The following is a 21,529-nucleotide window of genomic DNA, read 5'->3' as shown; positions in this document are numbered from 1 at the left end:
GCAGGATCTTAGTGCCCTGACCAGGGCCCCCACCCGGGCCCCGACAGTGAAAGTGCCAAGTCCTAACCACTGGACCGCCAGGGAACTCCCTGGTTTGAATTGTTGTGAGCAACTTCCACTTTTGCGGAGAAAGGGAAGGCTTCGAGAACTGTTGAAATGAGAGGGCAAGGGTCTGGGGACCAGTATCATTCAACCATTTATCCAGCAAACACCTACTGAACACCTCCCACTGCATCCACCACAGAGCCAGTTGTGGGGGTACAAAAAAGACACAACATGGTCCTAATCTCGGGGGTCTCTAGTCTAGGTGTCCAGAGGGTTTTAGGAGCTGAAGGACCTAAAGGCAGCCACCAGCCTGATGAGGCCTGGTGCGGGATCCCTGGCAACCAGCGGATGACTTCCCATCCTGGACCTGAGCCTGACTGCTGACATCAACCTACTTCCTGACCAATTGCCCGAGAGATGTGGCTGTCATCAGGCCCTGCTGAGGTGTGCACAGCAGGTGACTGGGCAGCGCTGGGGCTAGAACACAGGCAGCCCCCGACCCAGCCCCGGACCTCACCGTCCTCTTGGAGCCTAGACAATTGACCATTCGTCTGACTCACTGAGTCCCTGCTAGGTATGCAACAAGCAGCGGACAAGGCACACAGAAAGCGTTGCCTTCACTGACCAACATTCTGGTGGAGGAGCCGGCAAATCTGACGTTGCAGAGTCCTGGGTGCTTGGAAGAAACCACAACGCGAGATGAAAGCAGAGGGGCTGGAGCAGGGGAGGGGCCCGTTTGGATGCAGGGATCAAGGGAGGCCCTCTGAGGAGGGGGACACCTGAATTGCCAGGTGGGAGGGCCAAACAGAGAAGAGCTTGAAGACGCGCCGTCTCCCTTCATAAATTTATTTATTTATTTTTGGCTGCGTTGGGTCTTTGTTGCTGCATGCAGGCTTTCTCTAGTTGGGGCTACTCTTCATTGCGGTGCACAGGCTTCTCATTGCGGTGGCTTCTCTAGCTGTGGAGCACGGGCTTTAGGCGCGCAGGCTTCAGTAGTTGTGGCACACGGGCTTAGTTGCTCTGCGGCATGTGGGATCTTCCAAGACCAGGGCTCGAACCCGTGTCCCCTGCACTGGCAGGCGGAGTCTTAACCACTGCACCACCGGGGATGCCCCCCGCTGTCTCCCTTTGCACCCACCTTTGCTCATCTACCAAATGCTTGTCACAAGAGGTGAAATGGCACTCCTGTTGACTTTTCCTCAGTTCTGTCAGTTTCTCAGTGTTTCCCAAAGACAAAATACTAAACAACAGGTTGCAAGTTCTTCTACATTTCCAGGGAGGTGCTGGATGACACATGTAGGACTTAGAAGGGGGGTGACCAAGAATCAGTTTGGTTCCTGAGGTATGAAAAGGAAATGAGATCATTTCTTTGGAGGGAGCCGTGGATATGCTGAGAATCTCAGGCTGCCTGCTCTGGAAGCCTGGTGGCAAGCACTTCCAGGGAACCACTCAGAGAAGCTTATTCTGGGTGACTTGGATTTTGGGGAGGACATAGGGGCCTGGTGACTGACACACACACCCAAGAAAGCTGAAGTCCAGAGAGACCATACTGTCAGCTTGCGGCAGGAGAGAGACAGACAGAGAGACATGTGCACAGTCAGAGACAGAAAGAGAATCACAGAGACAGCTTAGGGCCGCTTTAAATCTCAGGAGGTCTCCTTAGAAGGGCAGGATGACCCCAACAGGGAGGTGAACGACCAAGTTCTCAGGGCCTGAGAGGAATGTTAAGCGACCAGAGGGAGGCACGCGCCATCCAACGTCCCTACAGGTGCCCGAGGGAGGATCCCCTTTTGACATCCATGCAGCCCAGAGAGAGGCAGGGTGGAGACCACAGCCCGGGTACTTCAGTGCCACCGAACTCGACTTTGCTTGTTCCAGGTCTCTCCTTTTCTCCCTCCTGCCAACACAAGGAGGGTCATAAACCACTGTCATCAGGTCAGAGGGGAAAGGAGAGGGAGGATGGAGGAGCCCAAGGCCTGTGCAGGTGGGGGGAGAGTAGAAGCTCTAACTGGGAATGATGATCTCATTATCCCACAAAGTAAATGCCAAGTGGAGATGGTATGGGTGACCAGAGGGACTTATTATCTGGGAGTGAGCCTGGGCCTGCCCACAAGCTCGTCCAGGAGTAGAGCAGACGAAGCCCCCAGAGCCGGTTTGAACGGGCTGGCGGGGGTGGGGATGGAATAAAGGTGTGTTCTGGTTGTACCACCAACCCTGCTCTTTAGAGGTGCTGATAATTCCAAAAGATACACGCACCCCAATGTTCATTGCAGCTCTATTTACTATATATAGCCAGGACATGGAAGCAACCTAAATGTCCATCAACAGAGGAATGGATAAAGAAGATGTGGGTACCTATACACCATGGAATATTACTCAGCCATAAGAAGGAACGAAATTGTTCCATTTGCAGAGACGTGGATGGACCTAGAGACTGTCATACAGAGTGAAGTAAGGCAGACAGAGAAAAACAAATATCGAATATTAACACATATGTGGAATCTAGAAAAATGGTACAGATGAACCTATTTGCAAAGCAGAAATAGAGACACAGACGTAGAGAACACATGTATGGACACCAAGGGGAGAAAGGGGTGGCGGGATGAACTGGGAGATTGGGATTGACGTATATACACTGCTATGTATAAAATAGGTAACTAATGAGAACCTACTGTATAGCACAGGGAACGCTACTCAGTGCTCTGTGGTGACCTAAATGGGAAGGAAATCCAAAAAGGAGGGGATATATGTATATGTACAGCTGATTCACTTTGCCGTACGCAGAAACTAACGCAACATTGTAAAGCAACTATATTCAATAAAAATTAAAAAAAAAAAAAGGTGCTGGCTACGCACTCTTCACTCCCCCCAGGAAAAGCCCACATTTCTAACCTCTCCCCTTCCTGTGTTTGCGTCATCTTGGACCCTCACCTCCTTCTGAGATGCCCCATTAGCTGCTCATCCAGGCTGTGAGTGCCTCAGGCTAATGGCCCTGCCTCCCCACCCTTCTCTCCCTTCCGGCTCACTGCCCATCCTGGCCACCCTCCCTCAGGGGACTCCTGAGCCTCAGAGACACCTGGCAGCACCAAGAGGTGAGTCCCTCTTTCTGTGGCTTCTCTCCCCACAACAATTTTTCCCCAGATCCCCAGAAGCCTCCGCTTAGGGGGAACCCCTGAAGCTGGCTAACGTCATTCCCTGTGACACCAGTGGGACCTGGCTTACCCCTGGACTCTCCCCGGGGGACCTCCTTCTCCTGCCCTTTGCTACAACCTACACCCCGACTTCCCCTCGGCTAGGCGTTGCCACCAGCCCGGCACTGCCTGCTGTAGGGGAACAGCTCCTTCTCTTTCCAGGGAACTGGGGAAGGGGTGCGAACACAGGAATCTAGCTTCCTTTCCTGAGAAAAATACATACTGTCGGGCTCAACTCTGTTCATTTTTTTCTTCTTCTTTTCTTTAAAGATTTTTTTGATGTGGCCCATTTTTAAAGTCTTTATCGAATTTGTTACAGTATTGCTTCAGTTTTATGTTTTGGTTTTCTGGCCACGAGGCATGCGGGATCTTAGCTGCCCAACCGGGGATCGAACCCGCAGCCCCTGCATTGGAAGGTGAAGTCTTAACCACTGGGCCGCCGGGGAAGTCCCTCAACTCTGCCCTGAATTCTCTCCACCGCTTGTCTCCCCAGAGTCTCAGAAATCAAGAGGCCTTCCCTCTTCTGGGACCTGCACGCCTGTGCTCCATCTCCTCCCGTTACACCACGATCGCTCGCTTCATTTTAAGGGGGCACATGGTGGAGAGAAAACAGAGGACTGACGGCTAGTGGTCCTCGCTTCTAATCCAGGCCACCTCCCCCTACCGGCGTCTGTCTCCCCAGCTATCCCACTAGATGGCTTCTCGCACCCTGAGCAAGTGCTGAAAGCAGTCTGTGACTCTGGGAGCCCCCTTTCCGGGCCCTGAGATCTGGGGGCAGGGAGCCAGTGGTGCGCACGAGGGGCCCCATGCACCTGCCCCCGCAGCTCTCCTTCGCCCTCTATATGGCCGCCTTCGCGCTGGGCTTCCCGCTCAACGCCCTGGCCATCGCAGGCGCCGTGTCCCACGCCCGGCTGCGCCTCACCCCCAGCCTGGTCTATGCCCTCCACCTGGGCTGCTCCGACCTCCTGCTGGCGACGTCTCTGCCCCTGAAGGCGGCGGAGGCCCTGGCTGGGGGAGCCTGGCCCCTGCCGGCCTCACTCTGTCCTGCCTTCGCCCTGGTCCACTTCGCTCCGCTCTACGCGGGCGCGGGCTTCCTGGCCGCCCTGAGCGTCGGCCGCTACCTGGGAGCTGCCTTCCCCTTGGGCTACCAAGCTGGCCGGAGGCCGCGCTATTCCTGGGGCGTGTGTGTGGCCATATGGGCCCTTGTCCTCTGTCACCTGGGGCTGGTCTTTGGGTTGGAGGCTCCAGGAGGCTGGCTGGACAATACCACCAGCTCCCTGGGTATCAGCACGCCAGTGAACGGCTCTCCAGTCTGCCTGGAGGCCTGGGACCCGGCCTCGGCGGGCCCTGCACGCTTCAGCCTCTCTCTGCTGCTCTTCTTTCTGCCCCTGGTCATCACGGCCTTCTGCTACGTGGGCTGCCTCCGGGCACTGGCCCGCTCAGGCCTGAGCCACAGACGGAAGCTAAAGGCGGCCTGGGTGGCCGGTGGGGCTCTGCTCACACTGCTGCTCTGCTTGGGACCCTACAATGCCTCCAACGTGGCTGGCTTCCTGCACCCCAGCATCGGAGGCTGCTGGCGGAAGCTGGGGCTCATTACAGGTGCGTGGAGCGTGGTGCTCAACCCACTGGTGACCGGCTACTTGGGAGGGGGCACTGGCCGGGGGACAACACGTGGCGCAAAAACAAAAGGGGGGCCGTCCCAGAAGTAGTCATCACTGCGGGGGGGAGGGGCAGGGAGCAGGAGAGCCAGACTGCTTCTCCAGGCGCCTGGCGAGCGAGGGCTGCTCCAAAGGAACCGCAGGGCGGTTTTGCCTGGGGGGCATCCCCGGAGCCACTTATGGGAAGAACTGAGCCTGGCAGAAGATGGCGTCCCAGGTGGAGAAAGAATGGAGGCCTGGAGCTGGGTCACAGGAGGAAGGTAAGCTGCCCGGCACACATCTGCGCGATTTCCCACCTCTGTCCGTTTCTCTTCTGCGTCCTGACTGGCCTGACTGCCAGTGTGCCCTGTGGGGAAGGAGGGAGGGAGGTCTGCTTCTAAGCCAGAGGAACCGCCGCCACTCTGATGGTATACTTTGGGAGATGTTACTCCAAAATCATCTCCTAGGAAAGACCATTTTGAATTTCTGAATAAGAGGCCGGAGGCAAGGTAATGACACTGTTATACCATGTGACACCCACAAGGGGGCAGCATTAGAACTGTGAACAGGACGCTGGTAGGAAAAGATGCCGGGGGAAGGGAAAACACCAGCAACACCAGAAATATACGTGACAGTCACCATGCCAAGTGCGTTACAAGCGTTGTCTCATTTCATCCTCCCACGTTCCTCTGATTTAGCCGTGCGGCTGCTGTACAGATGAGCAGACCGCTCACTGCAAGAGGGTGTCGGGCAGAGGGGCAAACACCGACTACATTCTACCCTGTGCTTTGCTCACCAAGCCGTGGACCTAGCATGGGGCTGCTTCCAGCCAGGGGAAGCAGCAACTTATTCTAATTTGAACAAAGGCACTCCTCAAGCAGTGCACCCTGGTGCTGGCCTGTGCTCACCTGCAGGGTGTACCTTTTTCTAATTTGCACTAAGGTGTTGCATGAGTTGGCTGTGGTCATCTTCATTTTCCGGGGTTTAGAAATTTACCCGACGCCCTACAGCAAAGAAGGGGGGGGACATAGGGTGTGATCCTTCCAGGAGGATCAGGGGACATTTGGAAAACTTGGGGTATCAGGGTTAACGCCTGTCCTTGTGGTCCCTTTTGCGAAGGTGAATGGTAGCACCCTGAACCCGAGAGAGAGTGGGCAGAGGACAGTGGCCGCGAGAGCCAAAAGTCTGGGCGTCTGCTCTGAGGCGAGGAGTAGGAAACAGACGTTCCTCTAATGACGATAAAGACGTGAACACACAGAAGCAAAAAAGTGGCAGCTACGTGTCTGACGAGCCGGAACTGGTTTACACAAGTTATCTCTTTTCGTGACTAAATGTCCACAAGGGGGGACTCCCCTGGAGGGCCAGCGGTTAAGACCCTGCACTTCCACTATAGGGGGCACTGGTTCGATCCCTGGTCGGGGAACTAAGATCCCGCGTGCCGCGTGGTACGGCCAAAAAGAAAAAAAAAAACAACAAAAAACTGTCTACAAGGGCAAGGATTTTTGTTTCATTTGCTGATACATCCCCAGCACCTAGCAGAGAGCCGAGCACACGGTAGGCTTGCAGTTACTATTTGCTGAATGAGTGAATGCTCATAACAGCCCTCCGAAAGAAGTCTTATTATCCCTGTTTAAAAATATGGAAATGGGCCAGAGAAGTTCAGTCACTTGCCTGAGGCTCTGCCGAAGCCAGAAACAAGTCTGTTCTCTGCGCAGTGGTGACATCAGAGGACGTCAGCCGAAGGCTGAACTCCAGCCCAGGCCGCTCCTCCTGTAACAGGAGAACCACCCTCCCTTCCACAGCACCGGAGCACCTGCTGGTGCCGGGCCACGTCTTCCAGCGACTTGTGCCTCCTCCACTTAGGGGAGATTTCAGTTCCTCCCTGGGGCAGGGGCCCCGCACGACCCACCCCCAGCATCCTCTGGGGACCCTCGCTCCTTGGGCCCTGAATCTTCTACCAGTGCCCCTAGCAGGTCAAGCCTGTGCACCGCCCCCCCCCCACCCCCGTTCCCTCTGCTTGTGCTGTTTGCTCCAGGGGCTCTCAGCCTCTGTGTTATTGATGTCTTTATTATCCTCCCACCACTCAGAACCCCCACCCCACCCCGAGACTGCTGTACTTCTTGTCTTGTTCACTGCTGTACTTCTAACAACTTATTTGAGATAAAATTTACATATCATAAAATTCACCCACTTTAAATGTACAATTCCATGATCTTTAGTAAATTTACCAAGGTGTGGATTATATTATATCACTATAATCCAATTTAGGACATTTTTATCACCCCAGGAAGATCCCTCATATTCACTTACAGTTCATCCCATTTCCACTCTCAGTCCCCAGGCCACCAGTAATCTATCTTCTGTCTCTACACATTTGCCTATTCCGGACATTTCATAAAAATGGGAACATACATGGTCTTCTATGTCTGGCTTGTTTCACCTAGCACAATGTTTTTAGGTTTATCTGTGTTATGGTATACGTGGGTATTTCATTCCTTTTCATTGCCAAATAGTATTCCATTGTATGGCTATGCCACATGGTTTATCCATTCATTGGCTGATAGACCACCAGGTGATGTTTCCACTTTTTGGTTATTATGACTAATGCTATTATGAACATTTATGAGCCAGTCTCTGCGTGGACATATGTTTTCATTTCTCTTAAGTAGATACCTATAGCAGAATCGGGTTACGTGGTAGATTTATGACGCCTTTCAAAGTGACTCCATCATTTTACATGCTCACCAGCAATGTATGAGGATTCCCATTTCTCCACATCCTCACCAACACTTGGTATTATCCGATTTTTTTTTTTTTGCTTATAGCCATTCTAGTGGGTGTATGAAATGGTATCTCATTGCACTCCATAGATATTTGAATGAATAAGTAAATACTCTCTGAAGCTGGACAGAAGTTTGAATCCTGGTGGTGATACTTAACAAGCTGTATTACCTGGAGTGAATCACTTCCCCAGTGTGAGGATTTCAAGACATAAGGTGGTGCCCTGAGAAGCAGTGGGTCTGCTATGGATTATGTGCCCACTGAAAGGTAGCTGTCATCATCATTGCCACCAACATTAATATTATTACTATCGGCCCAAAGACAAGCCCACTCGAGTGGCTGGCAGACGGCATCTGTCAAGGGCTCACCATACTTACCACTTAACTTAGCCTTTGACACATATTAACGCTTTCATGTACACAAGCCTATGAGATTGGTGATGATTATCCCTGTTTTATAGATGAGAAAGCAGAGATACAGAGGGCTGAAGTCACTTGCCCCAAATCACAGAGTTAGTAAGTGATAGGATTGAACCCAAGCCCCGGCTCCAGAGCCCAAGCTCTACATCACTGTATCACACTTCCTACCCTTACAACAAGGCAAACTGGATGAGTGCCATTCTAGAGGAGCAGGTAAAATTCAAGTAGAGGATCAGAGAGAAGAAGACGAAGTCCGCTCATCCCATCTGAGGCTGCTGGGGAGCGAGGCGTGCAGGCAGTCGTGGAATTTGCCCCTCGTTTTGTGTCCTGGGCCGGCACTGCTCACAGAGCTAACGGCATCTTTCGTGCCATTGCTCGGCAGTGAGTGACATCACGGGCACTGCCAGGTTTTCATCAGTTCTGCCAGATAATAGCTCACCGGACTTGTTCTGGAGGAGCCAGTGAGTTGATGAGCGGCAGACAACTTGGGTTCTCAAAGCAGCAGGTAAGCACGGGACCCCGAGGGGCTCTGTGGACGGCACCTTGGTGCTTAGAGAAAGGAAACAGCAGACAGGGTGTGACCAGGAAGAGAGGGACAGGAAAGGGATAGGAGCCAGGCTATGACCAGGAAGACAGGCAGGCTGACCCCACCGGGGAAAGCACTGGGGGCATGAGGGAGTGAGGCTGGCGATGACGCTCCCTTCTGATAGCCGAGAAGCGGATGGTGCAAGACGCCCACCCAGACTGTCATCTCTATCCCTCTCTTGCTAGTGGCCATGACCACGAACACCAGCTCAGACCGGTCCTCCTTCCTCGGCAATCACGGGCTCCACTGCTCCATGTACCTCCTCAGCTTCCTCACGGGGCTCCCCCTGAAGCTGGAGGCCCTGGTGATCCTCGTGGACAAGCTGCAGCGCTGTCCGGCGGCCGTGCGCCTGCTCTTCCTGAACCTGACCCTATCGGCCCCGCACCCTGGTGCTCTTCCTGCCACTCCACGTGGTGAAGGCAGCGAGTGGCACGCGCTGGCCCCTGCCCTTCATCTTCTGCCCCTTCTCCAGATTCCTCTTCTTCACCACCGTCTATCTCCCGTCCCTCTTCCTGGCAGCTGTGAGCGATGAGCGCTTCCTGAGCGTGGCCTACCCAGTTTGGTACCAGAGCCGGCCAAGGCCGGGACAGGCTGGCCTGGTCAGCGGGGCCTGCTGGCTCCTGGCCGCCGCTCACCGCAGTGTGGTCTATGTCACTGAACTCTCGGGGCGCTCCTCCCCCACCCAGGGTATCAACGGGACCTGCTACCTGGAATTCTGGAAGGATCAGCTGGTGGGACACGCTACCTGGAATTCCGGAAGGATCAGCTGGCGGGACCTGCTACCTGGAATTCCGGAAGGATCAGCTGGTGGGACACGCTACCTGGAATTCCGGAAGGATCAGCTGGCCTTTCTCCTGCCTGTCCAGCTGGAGATGGCTGCGGTCCTTTTTGGGGTGCCCCTGCTCCTCACCAGCTACTGCTATAGCCGCCCGGTGTGCATACTCGGTAAGGGAGCTAGCCAGCGCCGGCGGAAGCGGGTGGTGGGCTCGCAGCAGCCATGCTGCTCAACTTTCTCATCTGCTTTGGGCCCTACAACGTGTCCCATGCTGTGGGCTACATCCAGGGTGAAAGCCCGAAGTGGAGAAGTTCCGTGCTGCCCCTCAACACCCTGAACTCCTGTGTCGACACCCTTTACTATTTCTCATCATCTGGGTTCCAAGCTGACTTCCAGGGGCTGCTGGGGAGGCGGCCTGGAGCCTGTGGCCCTTGGTGGCAGGAAGGCAGCGTGACACTGAAGAGTGAAGGAGAGGGGCCGCCACAGGAGCTGTCTAACATACGGGGGGGCTCTGGAGCGGGTGGCCAGGTGGACTGGCCTGCAAAGCAGATCATCCCTGGGGCAGTTCCAAGCTCAAGTCAGGAAGCACCTTGGAGAGGCAGGCTGGGGACGGGCACTGTTTGGGTCAGAGCAGGTATCCAGCCTTAGCCCAGCTCTTGATCTCGCCACACTGCCCTCCCTTCTCGTGCCCCAACACGCTCAGGGAGCGGTCACGGTGAGAGAGAACTCTGGAGAATAAGGAGCTCCCCGGGGCAGCAGGCGAGCTCCTGTGCTTTGCTGAAGGTGAAGGAGGAGCTGACAGCAGCGTTCAGGGTCTGAGGGAGCTGCCCAGTGACTTGGGACAGGAGAGAGGAAGAATCTGTCCTTCAGAACTACCGACTCAGCTGGGCAGGAATGGGGGGACACAGGACTCCAGGAATGAGGGGGCACCCTGCTGTGACATGCGCTCTTCCAGCAGATTTCCACTGTTCAGTAAATTCAGACTTTCAGGGACATTCATGAAAAATGACAGAAGAAAAATTACCTAAATAAACTTGGTAGCAAGCAAAAGAGAATGGTTTTTTCTTAATCTTTTTCTGTTTTTACGGTGTGTGTGGGTGGTGTATGTGAGCGTACCTTAGGTGGTGTTGATGGATGGAAGGATAAAACACGAAGACTCTGAAGGAGAAGTGTTAAACTACAAGATGCCTAGTTGCTGGGAGAGGATTTGGATCGGAAGAATAAAAGTAATAGCTAACCTATCTTAAGGGCTTAGCCTGACATCGCCTTTAATCTTCTCAGTAGCCGTGAGGCAGGTACTACGACTATTCCCATTCTACAGGTGAGGGAATGGGCCCGGCGAGGTGAAGTCTCTCACCTGAGATCCCATACCCAATAAGTGATGGAAGCAGGACTGGAAGCTGAAATTAGTTGACTCTGAAACTCAGGTCCCTGAGCCACTCTGCCACCAGCTGTGTGTCATCTGCCGTGACTGGGCCCAGTCAAACTTCCAGAGTCGGCTGAGGCAGTCTGACCAGGACAGATGTAAACAGGCCACAATGAAAAGCATAACTAGATGCAAAGCAGATCGACTATTTGTGTAGATACATCCTCCTCCCAGTAAAGAAACCCTCTCGGAAAAAAAAATAAATGAAGAGAATTAGTTAGCCCAGTTGACTTCGGGTTACTATAAAGACAAATGTGTGTTCTTAAGAGCTATTTTTATCAAACTGTGATCACTTAGTAATTTTTCATTTTCCACTGTGGGGTGGTGCATTAGAAAGCGTCGGTCTGGGCCTCCTCCCCTGGGAAAGCAACCAGAGAAATGCTGGCACCTGTTCGCACTGTCAGCTTTATTATTTCTTCTTTTAGTTTGCTTTTTTTTTTTTCTTTTAATGACAAACCAAGAAGTCTCTTACTTTATTTTTTTATTTTGGCCGCACCGCACAGCATGTGGGATCTTAGTTCCCTGACCAGGGATCAAACCCGCACCCCCCGCAGTGGAAGCTCGGAGTTTTAACCACTGGACCGCCAGGGAAGCCCCGGTCAGCTTTAGTTCGAAAACATTTATGGTGCACTTACTGTGTGCAGATGGCTGCGCTCAGAGCTTTCGGGATTTCAATACTAACGTCTTTAGCATCTGTTTTCTCCCTGAGGTTAAGGTCGCTGGGGAATGAGGACTGGCTGTGGATGGGGACTGGGTCTCAGGTGGAGGGAGAGAGACATCGTCTCTGTACAGAGATGAAGGCATGAGCTGTCCCTCTGTCCCATGGCTCATCTGTCTGTCCTAAGGCACTCAGACCTTGATGTGAACATGGGTCTGCGTGGTTCAGAAAGGGCACAGTGGTGACGTGGAGTCTTGCAGCTCCAGGAGTGGTAGCAAGGACCCACGAGTGAGGACAAAGAAGAGTTGGAAACCCCACCTTCCAGAGAGATCCATGGAAAACAGGAGTCTGACTCCTCCCCAGAGTTTACACCGAGGAAGAAGAGGCAGCTCAGCTGGCTTTGCTGCCCCCAGCTGTCACCCAGGACCCCACCCTTACCCCAGTCTGTGTAAACTGAAGGCTGACGGGTGGGGAGGATGAAAAGTCATCAGAGGCTGGGCGGTGGGGAGGGCAGAGTTGTAGTGTTCTCCATATCTCTCGGAAGTCAAGGGAAAGGGGTGCTCAAGGAGTAGAGCACGTGTTCTGGGGCAGCTGCCCCGTGCTCACCTAAGCAGAGGACGGAGACGGGCAGAGAGATGGTGTGGGCGCGTATGTGTGAATGACGGGGCACCAGGCACTCTCCCCATCTGGCAGAGCAAGCAGGTATGAGGCTCCCATGGATGAGGGCATCGCAGGAACAGGGCTGAGTGGGGGAGTTCTAGGGTGCTGGGAGAGGTCAAACCAGGTTGGGTCTCCCAAGACCGAGGTCAGAAGAACTCAATTCTAGCTGCCAAAGAGAGCCAGCATCCCGGTACCTGACTCACAGCAGACACCAAAAGCTATTCAGTATTAGCTAAAGCACTGTTGCTCAAACTTTTGTATCATTGTTCCCTCAAGGAGCCTTTTAGGATCTTTTCCTCCTACTCAGTACCTTCCCCTCCCTGCCCATGAAATTTTGATACAACAGACATACCATGTATCTGTTTATGTGTGTGCCTTTTGGAAGGCCACAAACCACTGTAAGACTTTTTGGCTCCCCCAGAACTAATGTTCACATCTTTGGGAGCAATACTGCCTGTTCTCAGAACGCATGAGCTAGATAACAGGTCTCCTCACTCACAGAGGGATGAAGCCTGTCTCATACAACTGCAGTCCAACAAAGTTATGTTCATTTTCTTGCTGGAGCAAAGGAGACCACACTCCAGAGGAAGCGTGGGGCATCTCACGAAAGAAGAGACGGGGTTATTAGAGGTTTGGGGTGAGGGTGACGTTGAGGTGATGCTTTGATGAAGTTGTATCCGATAGGCTCAAAGCACAGCAGGCCTGGGTGGAAAGAGGTCCATTTCAGGCCTGGGCTGAGAAGCAGACCCAGGGTCCGATTCTTTGGAAAATACAGAATAAAGATAAAGGTAGAATTTCGTGCCTGAAAACTCCTTATCTGAAGCTCTGGGGGGCTGAAAAGCAAGGCTGCTTCTCTGTGTCACAGGTTCCTGCCCAGAGCCTGCAAGCAGCTGAGGAATGCTCCATTCTCACTGATGGGATTTCAAATAGCCACGGTGCTGACAGTCTGTGATTTTATTTTATTTATTTATTTTAAATTTATTATCATTGTTTTGGCCATGCCACACGGCTTGTGGGATCTTAGTTCCCTGACCAGGGACCGAACCCAGGTCCCGGCAGTGAAAGTGCGCAGTCCTAACCACTGGACCACCAGGGAGTTCCCAGTCTGTGATTTTTAGAGAACTAGGTCTCTTAGCAGTATAATTTTGTTAATTAACAAAAGTTTTTAAAGGTTTATAAAAGGGAGTCATTGATGGCCATGGGAGTAGGAACCTTTCCCTCTTAGAAGGAAGTGTCCCCCCCCCCCCCCCCGCAAAACCTAGGGCAGTGTAACCCAGAAGGATGGGAAGAAGTGTAGACTAGATTCATCTCTGCCATAGGTTCCCTGGGCCACAGGTCAAGTCTCAGCTCGTAGGAGAATGGGGAGGAGGCTAGGAGTTTTAAATCACCAAGCGTGACCAGAAACCTAGGAAAGCCACTCAAGAAGTCATTAAGAAATTGGCAAAGATGGTCCACTGCAGCTCAGACTATCCATGAACCAGTGTCAGTCAGAGTAGGGCAGAGGGGCAGGCAGGAAGCAGGGAGGCACAGGGAGGTGGCTGACTTGATAACTTTTCCTGAGCTGAATACGCCACCTGTGACCAGAATCTTAGGATAGTTTAGCAAGTCTGTGTATGTGCCTGGCGGGGCAAGGGAAGCTGTGATGCAAAGCAGGAGAAGTAAATCTGCTTCACTTGGACCCTGGGAAGGGGCAAAAAGTAGACCAGGTTAGGGTTGGGGGAGAGGGGGTGGGAGGTGAAGAACAGATGGGGGTAGGTAGGAACAAGAAGACTGGGAGTCTGCAAAATTAGTTGCAAAAATCATCCAAAAGGAAGAAGCAGAGCAGCAATAAGAAGTAGAAAGAGGGCTTCTCTGGTGGCGCAGTGGTTGGGAGTCCGCCTGCCGATGCAGAGGACACGGGTTCGTGCCCCGGTCCGGGAAGATCCCACATGCCACAGAGCGGCTGGGCCCGTGAACCATGGCCGCTGAGCCTGTGCTCCGCAACGGGAGAGGCCACAACAGTGAGAGGCCCGCGTACTGCTAAAAAAAAAAAAAAAAAAAAAAAAAAAGGAAGTATAAAGAGACATGGTAGAAAAGTCAGGCCATAGATTCTGGGAGAGGAGAATCAGAGGTGAAAGACAGAGGCTAGGGTGGGGAAACAAATAGAGTAAAATAGTGTGAGAAAGTGTTCAACTTTTTACCTTCCTCTCTCTGACATGACCCCTCTGGTTGGAAAAAAAAAAGGCCAAAGCAATACAGGTAGTTGTGGCAGCTAAAACTCTGCAAAGAGAAGTGAGAAGCTTGCTGAGTTCCCTTTAAGGCCAGTTCTGAAAAATCATATGGAGGGAGATCCGGGCATCAAGATGGTTGCCCATATTCTGGGAAAAGGATGCTGGGGTCACATACCAGGAGAAGAATTGGCTAGAACGAACGAAATCTGATAAACACTGTTGAAAGTGGGAAGGTGCATGGAGTTGATCCCCACGGAGGCATGGAACTAGGGGAGAGAAAATGTTACAGAAGAGGAAATGGGGTAGAGAGTGATTTTACTGAATTCAGACTAACAGGGTACAATGAGACAACTAAATCGACCATCCCCTGTTACAGATCCCCCAGCCCGAGGGGTTGAATCGTAATTGGAACTAGTCATGACAATCTTCTTCCCCTTTATAGGTGACTGGTCTCAGGATGGACACATGACCCAATTTTAGCCAAAAAATGGTAAGAAGTCTGCTGGGGGTCACTGGGAAAGATAGTCCTTCTTACTAGAAGAGATAGATGCGTGAGGAGCTGCCCTCTCCCTTCCTGGTTTGGAAGATTTTACGTGAGGATATGATACTTGGAGCTATAACAACCGTTTGGGGGCCGTAAGACCACATACTTGAAGAAGAAAGGTAACAAGCTAAAGGTGGCGGAGGAGAAGGATGGAAAGGGCCTGGGCCCTTGATGAACTGTTGAGCTGGGATTACCACCTCCAATCATCCCTATGGCTGACTCACTATTGGCCAGATATTCTCTAGCTTGCAGCCAAACGCATCTTAACTCTAATGGATAAGATGCTGTACCTCAGCATCCTATATCCTACTGGAAACTACCCAGTGATGTCTTCTTTTCTTTTAACCTGTTTTATGATCCTGTTATTTCTAAACTCTATTTGCTTTGTAGGAGTTATGAAATCTTAGTGTTTATCCTACCTATTATGGCCGTACTTAGGGGAGATTTCTTATGGTTCCAGTCAGTAGCTCTGGCATCAAAATATCGGGACACCCCATTATTCAGAAAGGGGCTTTTGAGAGCTGGCTGGCTGGGGCTACGTGGACATCGCACTACAAGACAAAGAACAGACTACTGGATGGGCACTTTCTAAGGTCGAGTATCATTTGACTGAGAGTCTCCAGGGCAAGCTCTCCTCCTTTTGTTGATAAAAATTCCCATGTTTGTTATCAGATTTTTAAAAATTTTATATTGAAGTATAGTTGATGTACAGTGCTGTGTTAGTTTCAGGTGTAGAGCAGAGAGATTCAGTTATACATATACATGTATCTATTCTTTTTCAAATTCTTTTCCCGTTTAGGTTATTACAGAGTATAAGCAGAGTTCCCTGTGCTATACAGTAGGTCCTTGTTTGTTATCTACTTTAAATATAGCACTATGTATCTATCAATCCCAAACTCCCAATCTATCTCTCCACCCCCTTTTCTCCCCTGTTAACCATAAATTCATTCTCTAAATCTGTGAGTCTGTTTCTGTTTTGCAAATAAGTTCGTTGGTATCATTTTTTTTTAGATTCCGCATATAAACGATCTCATATGGTATTTGCCTTTCTCTGTCTGACTTACTTCACTTAGTATGATAATCTCTAGGCCCATCCATGTTGCTGCAAATGGCATTATTTCAGTCTTTTTAATGGCTGAGTAATATTCCATTGTATATATGTACCTCATCTTCTTTTCCCATTCATCTGTCGATGGACATTTAGGTGGCTTCCATATCTTGGTTATTATAAACAGCACTGCGATGAACATTGGGGTGCATGTATCCTTTCAAACCATGTTTTCCTCTGGATATATGCCCAGGAGTGGGATTGCTGGATCATATGGTAGCTCCATTTTTAGTTTCTTAAGGAACCTCCATACTGTTCTCCAATATGGGATCTTGATTGCCATGGAAACAAGAAAGGATTGAATGAGTGGGGTGGAGATCATGAACGGTGCCGCCCTGTGGAAGGGTACTTGGCCCTGTGCAGGGTACTTGGCCTTACGCAGTGTTCTTAGAAACAGGAGAGCAACCCAGTCTTCGTACCCATGGAGTCACCATCACACATGCCCTGCCCATGTGAAGATGAGGAGATGTGTTCCTGGATACCTAATTTACTACTTGTGATTTATGCACAATCATGGGCTTGCTACTCACTGATTCCCTTGTCCCCTCACCCCTTCCTAATAATTGTTTTCTAGCAGTTCTATGTGCTTAGAGCACAACCCACTCTTCTAGGGTGTTCCCTAAAAGCCTCCACTAAAATAACTCCTTGTTTGCTCACACTTTGGAAAACAAGCAAATTATTTGCTGTAAATCAAGAGGTCAGCCAGAAAAAAAAAAAAAATGTAAGAAGGAAACTTCACTGCAAAGTGAACTGAACAAACAGGTCAGCAAGTTTTCTCACCGACTGCCGGTACCGGCAGCACTCCTGCTGCTGCATGCCGACCACATGCCAACCAGCCTGGTGAGGAATCGCCCAGTTCAAAGACACAGGAGGGCTTTGGAGGCATCACTTCTGAAGTTACGAGCAGCAGGGTCCTCCTAGGTATTACTCAGGAGGATGAGAGCCTCTCTATATACACAAAGTCTGCACACAAATATTCAGGGCAGCTTTAATCATAATAGTCCCAAACTGGAAACGGCCCAGGTGTCCATCAAAAGAGAATGGATTTTAAATCTGTGATGTAGCCATGCAACGGAGCACTACCTGGCAATAAAAAGTAACAACCTGCCCATATAGATAACAGCATAGCCTCTGACTGTGATATTGCCATTTATAATGAATACGTAGTTGGTCATCCCCATTTCTGGCACAGAGCTCTTAAAACCCTTAGAATTTCCTAAGCGATGAGAGCAACAAAGGTGTCTTTTGTTATGCTAATAAGGTGACTTTTGGATCCCCACCTAAGGATGAGGGCTGATTGCCAGTGGGACCAATTATGTGATTGGAGGGTTGGAACTGTCAGTCCTACCACCCCTCACCTCCAGGGATGGGAGAGGGGCTGGAGGTTGAATCAGTCACCAATGGCCAATGATTTAATCCATCTTACCTTTGTAAATGAAGCCACCATAAAAACCAGAAAGGATGGATTTTGGAGAGCTTCTGGGTGGCAACTTGGGGAAAGCGGCGTGCTGGGAAAGGGCATGGAAGCGACTCACTCCCTCTGGGTAGACAGTGTCAGAATTGAGTTGAATTGTAGGACACTCAGCTGGTATCGGGGGAACTGCTTGGTGGTGTGGGGGAAATGACACCCCAGGTTGGAATTGGTACCAGAACCCTTTTAAGTGACAGAAAGCATATCCGTGGTTGTCAGGGGTTGGGGATGGGACAGGGAGGGGATTGGCTGGGGGGATACCAGAGGGACATTTTAGGGTGATGGAAAATCTTCTATAACTTGATTGGGGTAGGAGTCACACAGATTTGTCAAAACTTAGTGAACTCTATGCTTAAAATGGATGCTAAAATGCAAATTAAGCCTCAATAAAAAGAAGTTGATTAAAAATGTGGTAACACCTCACCTCTGGGCCCAAATGATCTTCAAAAAAATCTTCTCAAGTTTCAATAAGCCAAGCAGGCGTCTGCTTTTACTGTGCCACACTCTGTAGCAGTTCGGACTGCTGTGGAACAACCCAGGTTACACAAGAGGGCAGAAACCATGGTGCAAACAGGTGATCAATGGCAACCAGCTCTTGATGCTGGAGATCCGCAAGGAGCAGTAAGGACTATGGCCGCCTGGACAGCGCATGGCCCATCGGAATTCATCTCCTGTCTTGGTACCACGCAGGGCTGTGGACTCCATGTTGCCACACCTTCCAGTCTTTCAAGTTGGAGATCCGGCTGTTGCCGCTGTTTGGGGGAATTTTATCTTCTTTTAAGCTGATAACCAATTCAAAATGTGAAAGGATTGTGTGCGGTGAAAACAAACCAGAACTGAGGGCTGTGGACAGCTCCTAGGCTCCCAGTGTGTGGCCTCTGCGGCAGTGGAGGTTGAGAGGGTTCAGCTGTTGAGGATGGATGGGTAGGGAAGGAAGCAGGAGGAAGTGTCATTTTGCCATAAGCGCAGCTCAGAGAAAATGTTTCCCAGATCTGATGGCAAACAGCCGCAAAGACCTGCTGACTTTCTAAAAATCATTCTTACGAGTCCCTCGTGCTCATTTAGAAGTCCCTGTCTACCTCAGCAGCCCTCCTCACAGGGAAGGTCCCTGGAGGACAGTCAGTCAGAGGAGACGCACTCCTAACACCCCACGATCCCCGGATCCCTCCATCTCGACCCTGGCTCCTCCTCCTGCCCCCACTCTCTGGAAGGCATTGTTCATTGTTCTGGAAGGTTCTCCCCTTTTGTTCTTGCCCTACACCCTCTCCCCAGGTGTTCTTTTTTTTTTTTTTTTTTTTTGGTCGTGCTGGGTCTTAGTTGCAGCTCACGGACTCCTTAGTTGTGGCATGCATGCGGGATCCAGTTCCCTGACCAGGGATCGAACCCAGACCCCCTGCATTGGGAGCTTGGAGTCTTAGCCACTGGACCACCAGGGGAGTCCTCCCCAGGTGTTCTAATTCACTACCATGGCTTTAATCATTGACGACTCCCAAATCTCTACCTCTGGCCCCAGACTCCTTTGTATCCAGCTGTGTCCAGGGAGCATCCCAACTTCACAAGTCCAAACCGAACTTTTCATTCCATCCCCCAAATCTGGTCCCACCGCCCAGCCTATTCCACCTCTGTAAATGGTGGAATCTACCTTTCTGCCCATGCCAGAAACCCGGGAGTCTTTTTTTTTTTTTTTAACAGTTTAATTTTCTTATTTTTAAAATAATCATACTTTAAAAAGGAACTTTTTTCAGGGAGAGCTGTACAGTTCTGTGAATTTTAACACACAAAGATTCCTATAACTACCACCACGATCAAGATAAAAAGGGGGCGGAGTCCCATCCTGCGCTCACCCCTAATCACTGACAACCACAGATCTCCCCATCATCATGGTTTCACCTTTCCAAGGGTGTCACAAAAAACGGAATCCTATCATTTTAACCTTTTGAGACTGGCTTCTTTCACTCAGCATAAGGTCTTTGATATTCATCCGAGCTGATACTATCACAGTTTGTTTCCTTTTATCGTTGAGTACTTTGTTCCACTGTGTGACAGCACCACAATTTGTTTATTCATACAGCCACTGAAGCACACTTGGGTTGTTTCAGTTTAGGGCAATCATGGACAGAGCTGCTCTAAACATTCATGCACAGGTTTCTGTGTGGATATAAGTTTCCATTTCTCTAGGTCAAATATCCAGGAGAAGGATGGCTGAGTTATATGGTAATTGTATGTTTAACTTTTTAAGATACCTTCAGTCTGTTGGCCAGAGAGGCTGTACCTTTCTCCATTCCCTCTGGCAATCTATGAGAGATGCAGGTGGTCCACATGCTTGCCAGCACTTGGGGGTGTTTTAGCATTTTTATTTTAGCCCTCCTGATAGGGGTAGAGTGGTCAGGAAGCCGTTTTGGATGTCCTCTCCTTTACCACCCACATACAATTCACCATCAAGTCCTCCTGGCTCTGTCTCCAGAATATACCCTGTATGAATCTACTTCTCTCCAACTCCACAGCAGCCATTACCTCTCACCTGGCCTACTGCAAAAGCTTCCAACCCAGTCTTTCTTTTTGTCCTCATCGCGATCAGTTCACACCACGCCAGAAGAACCTTTGAAGAATATAAACTAGATCATGTCATTGCCCTGAATAAAACCTTTCACTGGTTTCCTGTTCCGATTCCCTCTTCCTGGCCTACCAGGCCCTGGGCCCATCTGGCCCTGACTTTCTCTCCAGGCCCCTGCGACGCCTTCGCTGATATCACTCTGCTGGCCTGACCTCAAGCTCTTAATCTCCGCACACAGCTTCCTTCACACTTTGCTTGGCTGACTGACCCCCTTCTTTCAGGTTTTCTCTCCAATGTCATTCTTTAGAGAGACGTTCCCTGATCACCCAATTTCAAGTAGCCCTCACCTCCCTTGAGGTGCTGTGACAGTTTGACTTACATACTTGTCTGTTCGTTTCATATGTGGTTCCTCCCTCTAGACTGAGAAGCCCTTGACAGCAGTCATCATGTCTGTTTTACTCATTACGGTATAGCCAGGTGCCTAAAACTGAACCTGGCACAGAGCAGGCATTTGGTATTTGATAAATAAATGAATGAATAATAAAAAGAATCTCTGATTTTCCACTATTATAAATAATGCTACCAGGAACATCCTTTTACGTAAATGCTGTGCATTTGTACATTTCCTGAAAGTGGTACTGCTGTATTAAATAGTATATACATTTGAAATTTTTATAAATATTGACAAATTACCTTCCCTGGCTGAATCAACCTTCTCTCTCCTAATAGTCTATAAGAGACTCCATAATCCTGCCAACAAGGAAAAATATCATATTTTAATTTTTTTTAAAAAATTAAAATTTAATAAAACAGTGTATTAGTCAGGGCCCTCCAGAGAAATGGAACCAAAGTGTACATACATCGAAAGAGATTTATTTAAGGAGTTGGCTCATATGACTGTGGTGGTTTGGTGAGTCTAGAATCTGATGGAGGAGGCCAGTAGGCTGGAGACTCGGGAAGAAGTTGCTGTTCGACTCCAAAGGCTGTCTGCTGGGAAACTAGGAAGAGCTGATGATGTAGATGCGGTCTGGTGGAGAATTCCCTCTTGCTCAGGAGAGATCAGCTTTTTTTTTTTCTTTTTTTGCGGTACGCGGACCTCTCACCGTTGTGGCCTCTCCCTTTGCAGAGCACAGGCTCCGGACGCGCAGGCTCAGCGGCCATGGCTCACGGGCCCAGCTGCTCCGCGGCATGTGGGATCCTCCCGGACCGGGGCACGAACCCGCGTCCCCTGCATCGGCAGGCGGACTCTCAAACACTGCGCCACCAGGGAAGCCCAGAAGTCAGCTTTTTATTCTATTCAAGCCTTCGACTGATCAGAAGAGACCCACCCACATTAATGAAAGGGAATCTGCTTTACTCAAAGTCTGTCAATTTAAACATAAATCTCACCCAAAAAACATCCTCACAGAAGCATCTAGAACAACGTTTGATCAAATATATGGGCACTGTGGCCCAGCAAAGTGG

At 50.5% G+C, this 21,529-nt stretch overlaps 2 protein-coding genes across 2 annotated transcripts; both read left to right on the top strand.

The window, feature by feature from the left end:
- Positions 1-4,007: 4,007 nt before the first annotated feature.
- Positions 4,008-5,003, top strand: FFAR1 (free fatty acid receptor 1). Its single transcript, XM_065899433.1, has one exon. It carries the CDS (start codon positions 4,043-4,045, stop codon positions 4,943-4,945), a length of 903 nt encoding a protein of 300 aa, XP_065755505.1. The 5' UTR covers positions 4,008-4,042; the 3' UTR covers positions 4,946-5,003.
- Positions 5,004-5,099: 96 nt separating this feature from the next.
- FFAR3 (free fatty acid receptor 3) lies at positions 5,100-20,276 on the top strand. Its single transcript, XM_065898348.1, is given in 7 exon segments — positions 5,100-5,154; positions 8,845-9,035; positions 9,037-9,390; positions 9,502-9,637; positions 9,640-9,962; positions 18,023-18,132; positions 20,201-20,276. Coding segments are annotated over 7 exon segments (1,245 nt in total).
- The last annotated feature ends 1,253 nt before the right edge of the window (positions 20,277-21,529 follow it).

This window comes from Phocoena phocoena, chromosome 20, assembly GCF_963924675.1.
Source record: "Phocoena phocoena chromosome 20, mPhoPho1.1, whole genome shotgun sequence".
Taxonomy (NCBI): domain Eukaryota; kingdom Metazoa; phylum Chordata; class Mammalia; order Artiodactyla; family Phocoenidae; genus Phocoena; species Phocoena phocoena.
The sequence above is the reverse complement of the archived record's forward strand: the minus strand, read 5'-3'. Positions and strand labels throughout refer to the sequence as shown.

What these genes read in the sequence shown, in the direction of transcription:
- FFAR1 (XM_065899433.1), top strand. Translation starts at nt 4,043, where the DNA reads ATGCACCTGCCCCCGCAGCTCTCCTTCGCCCTCTATATGGCCGCCTTC.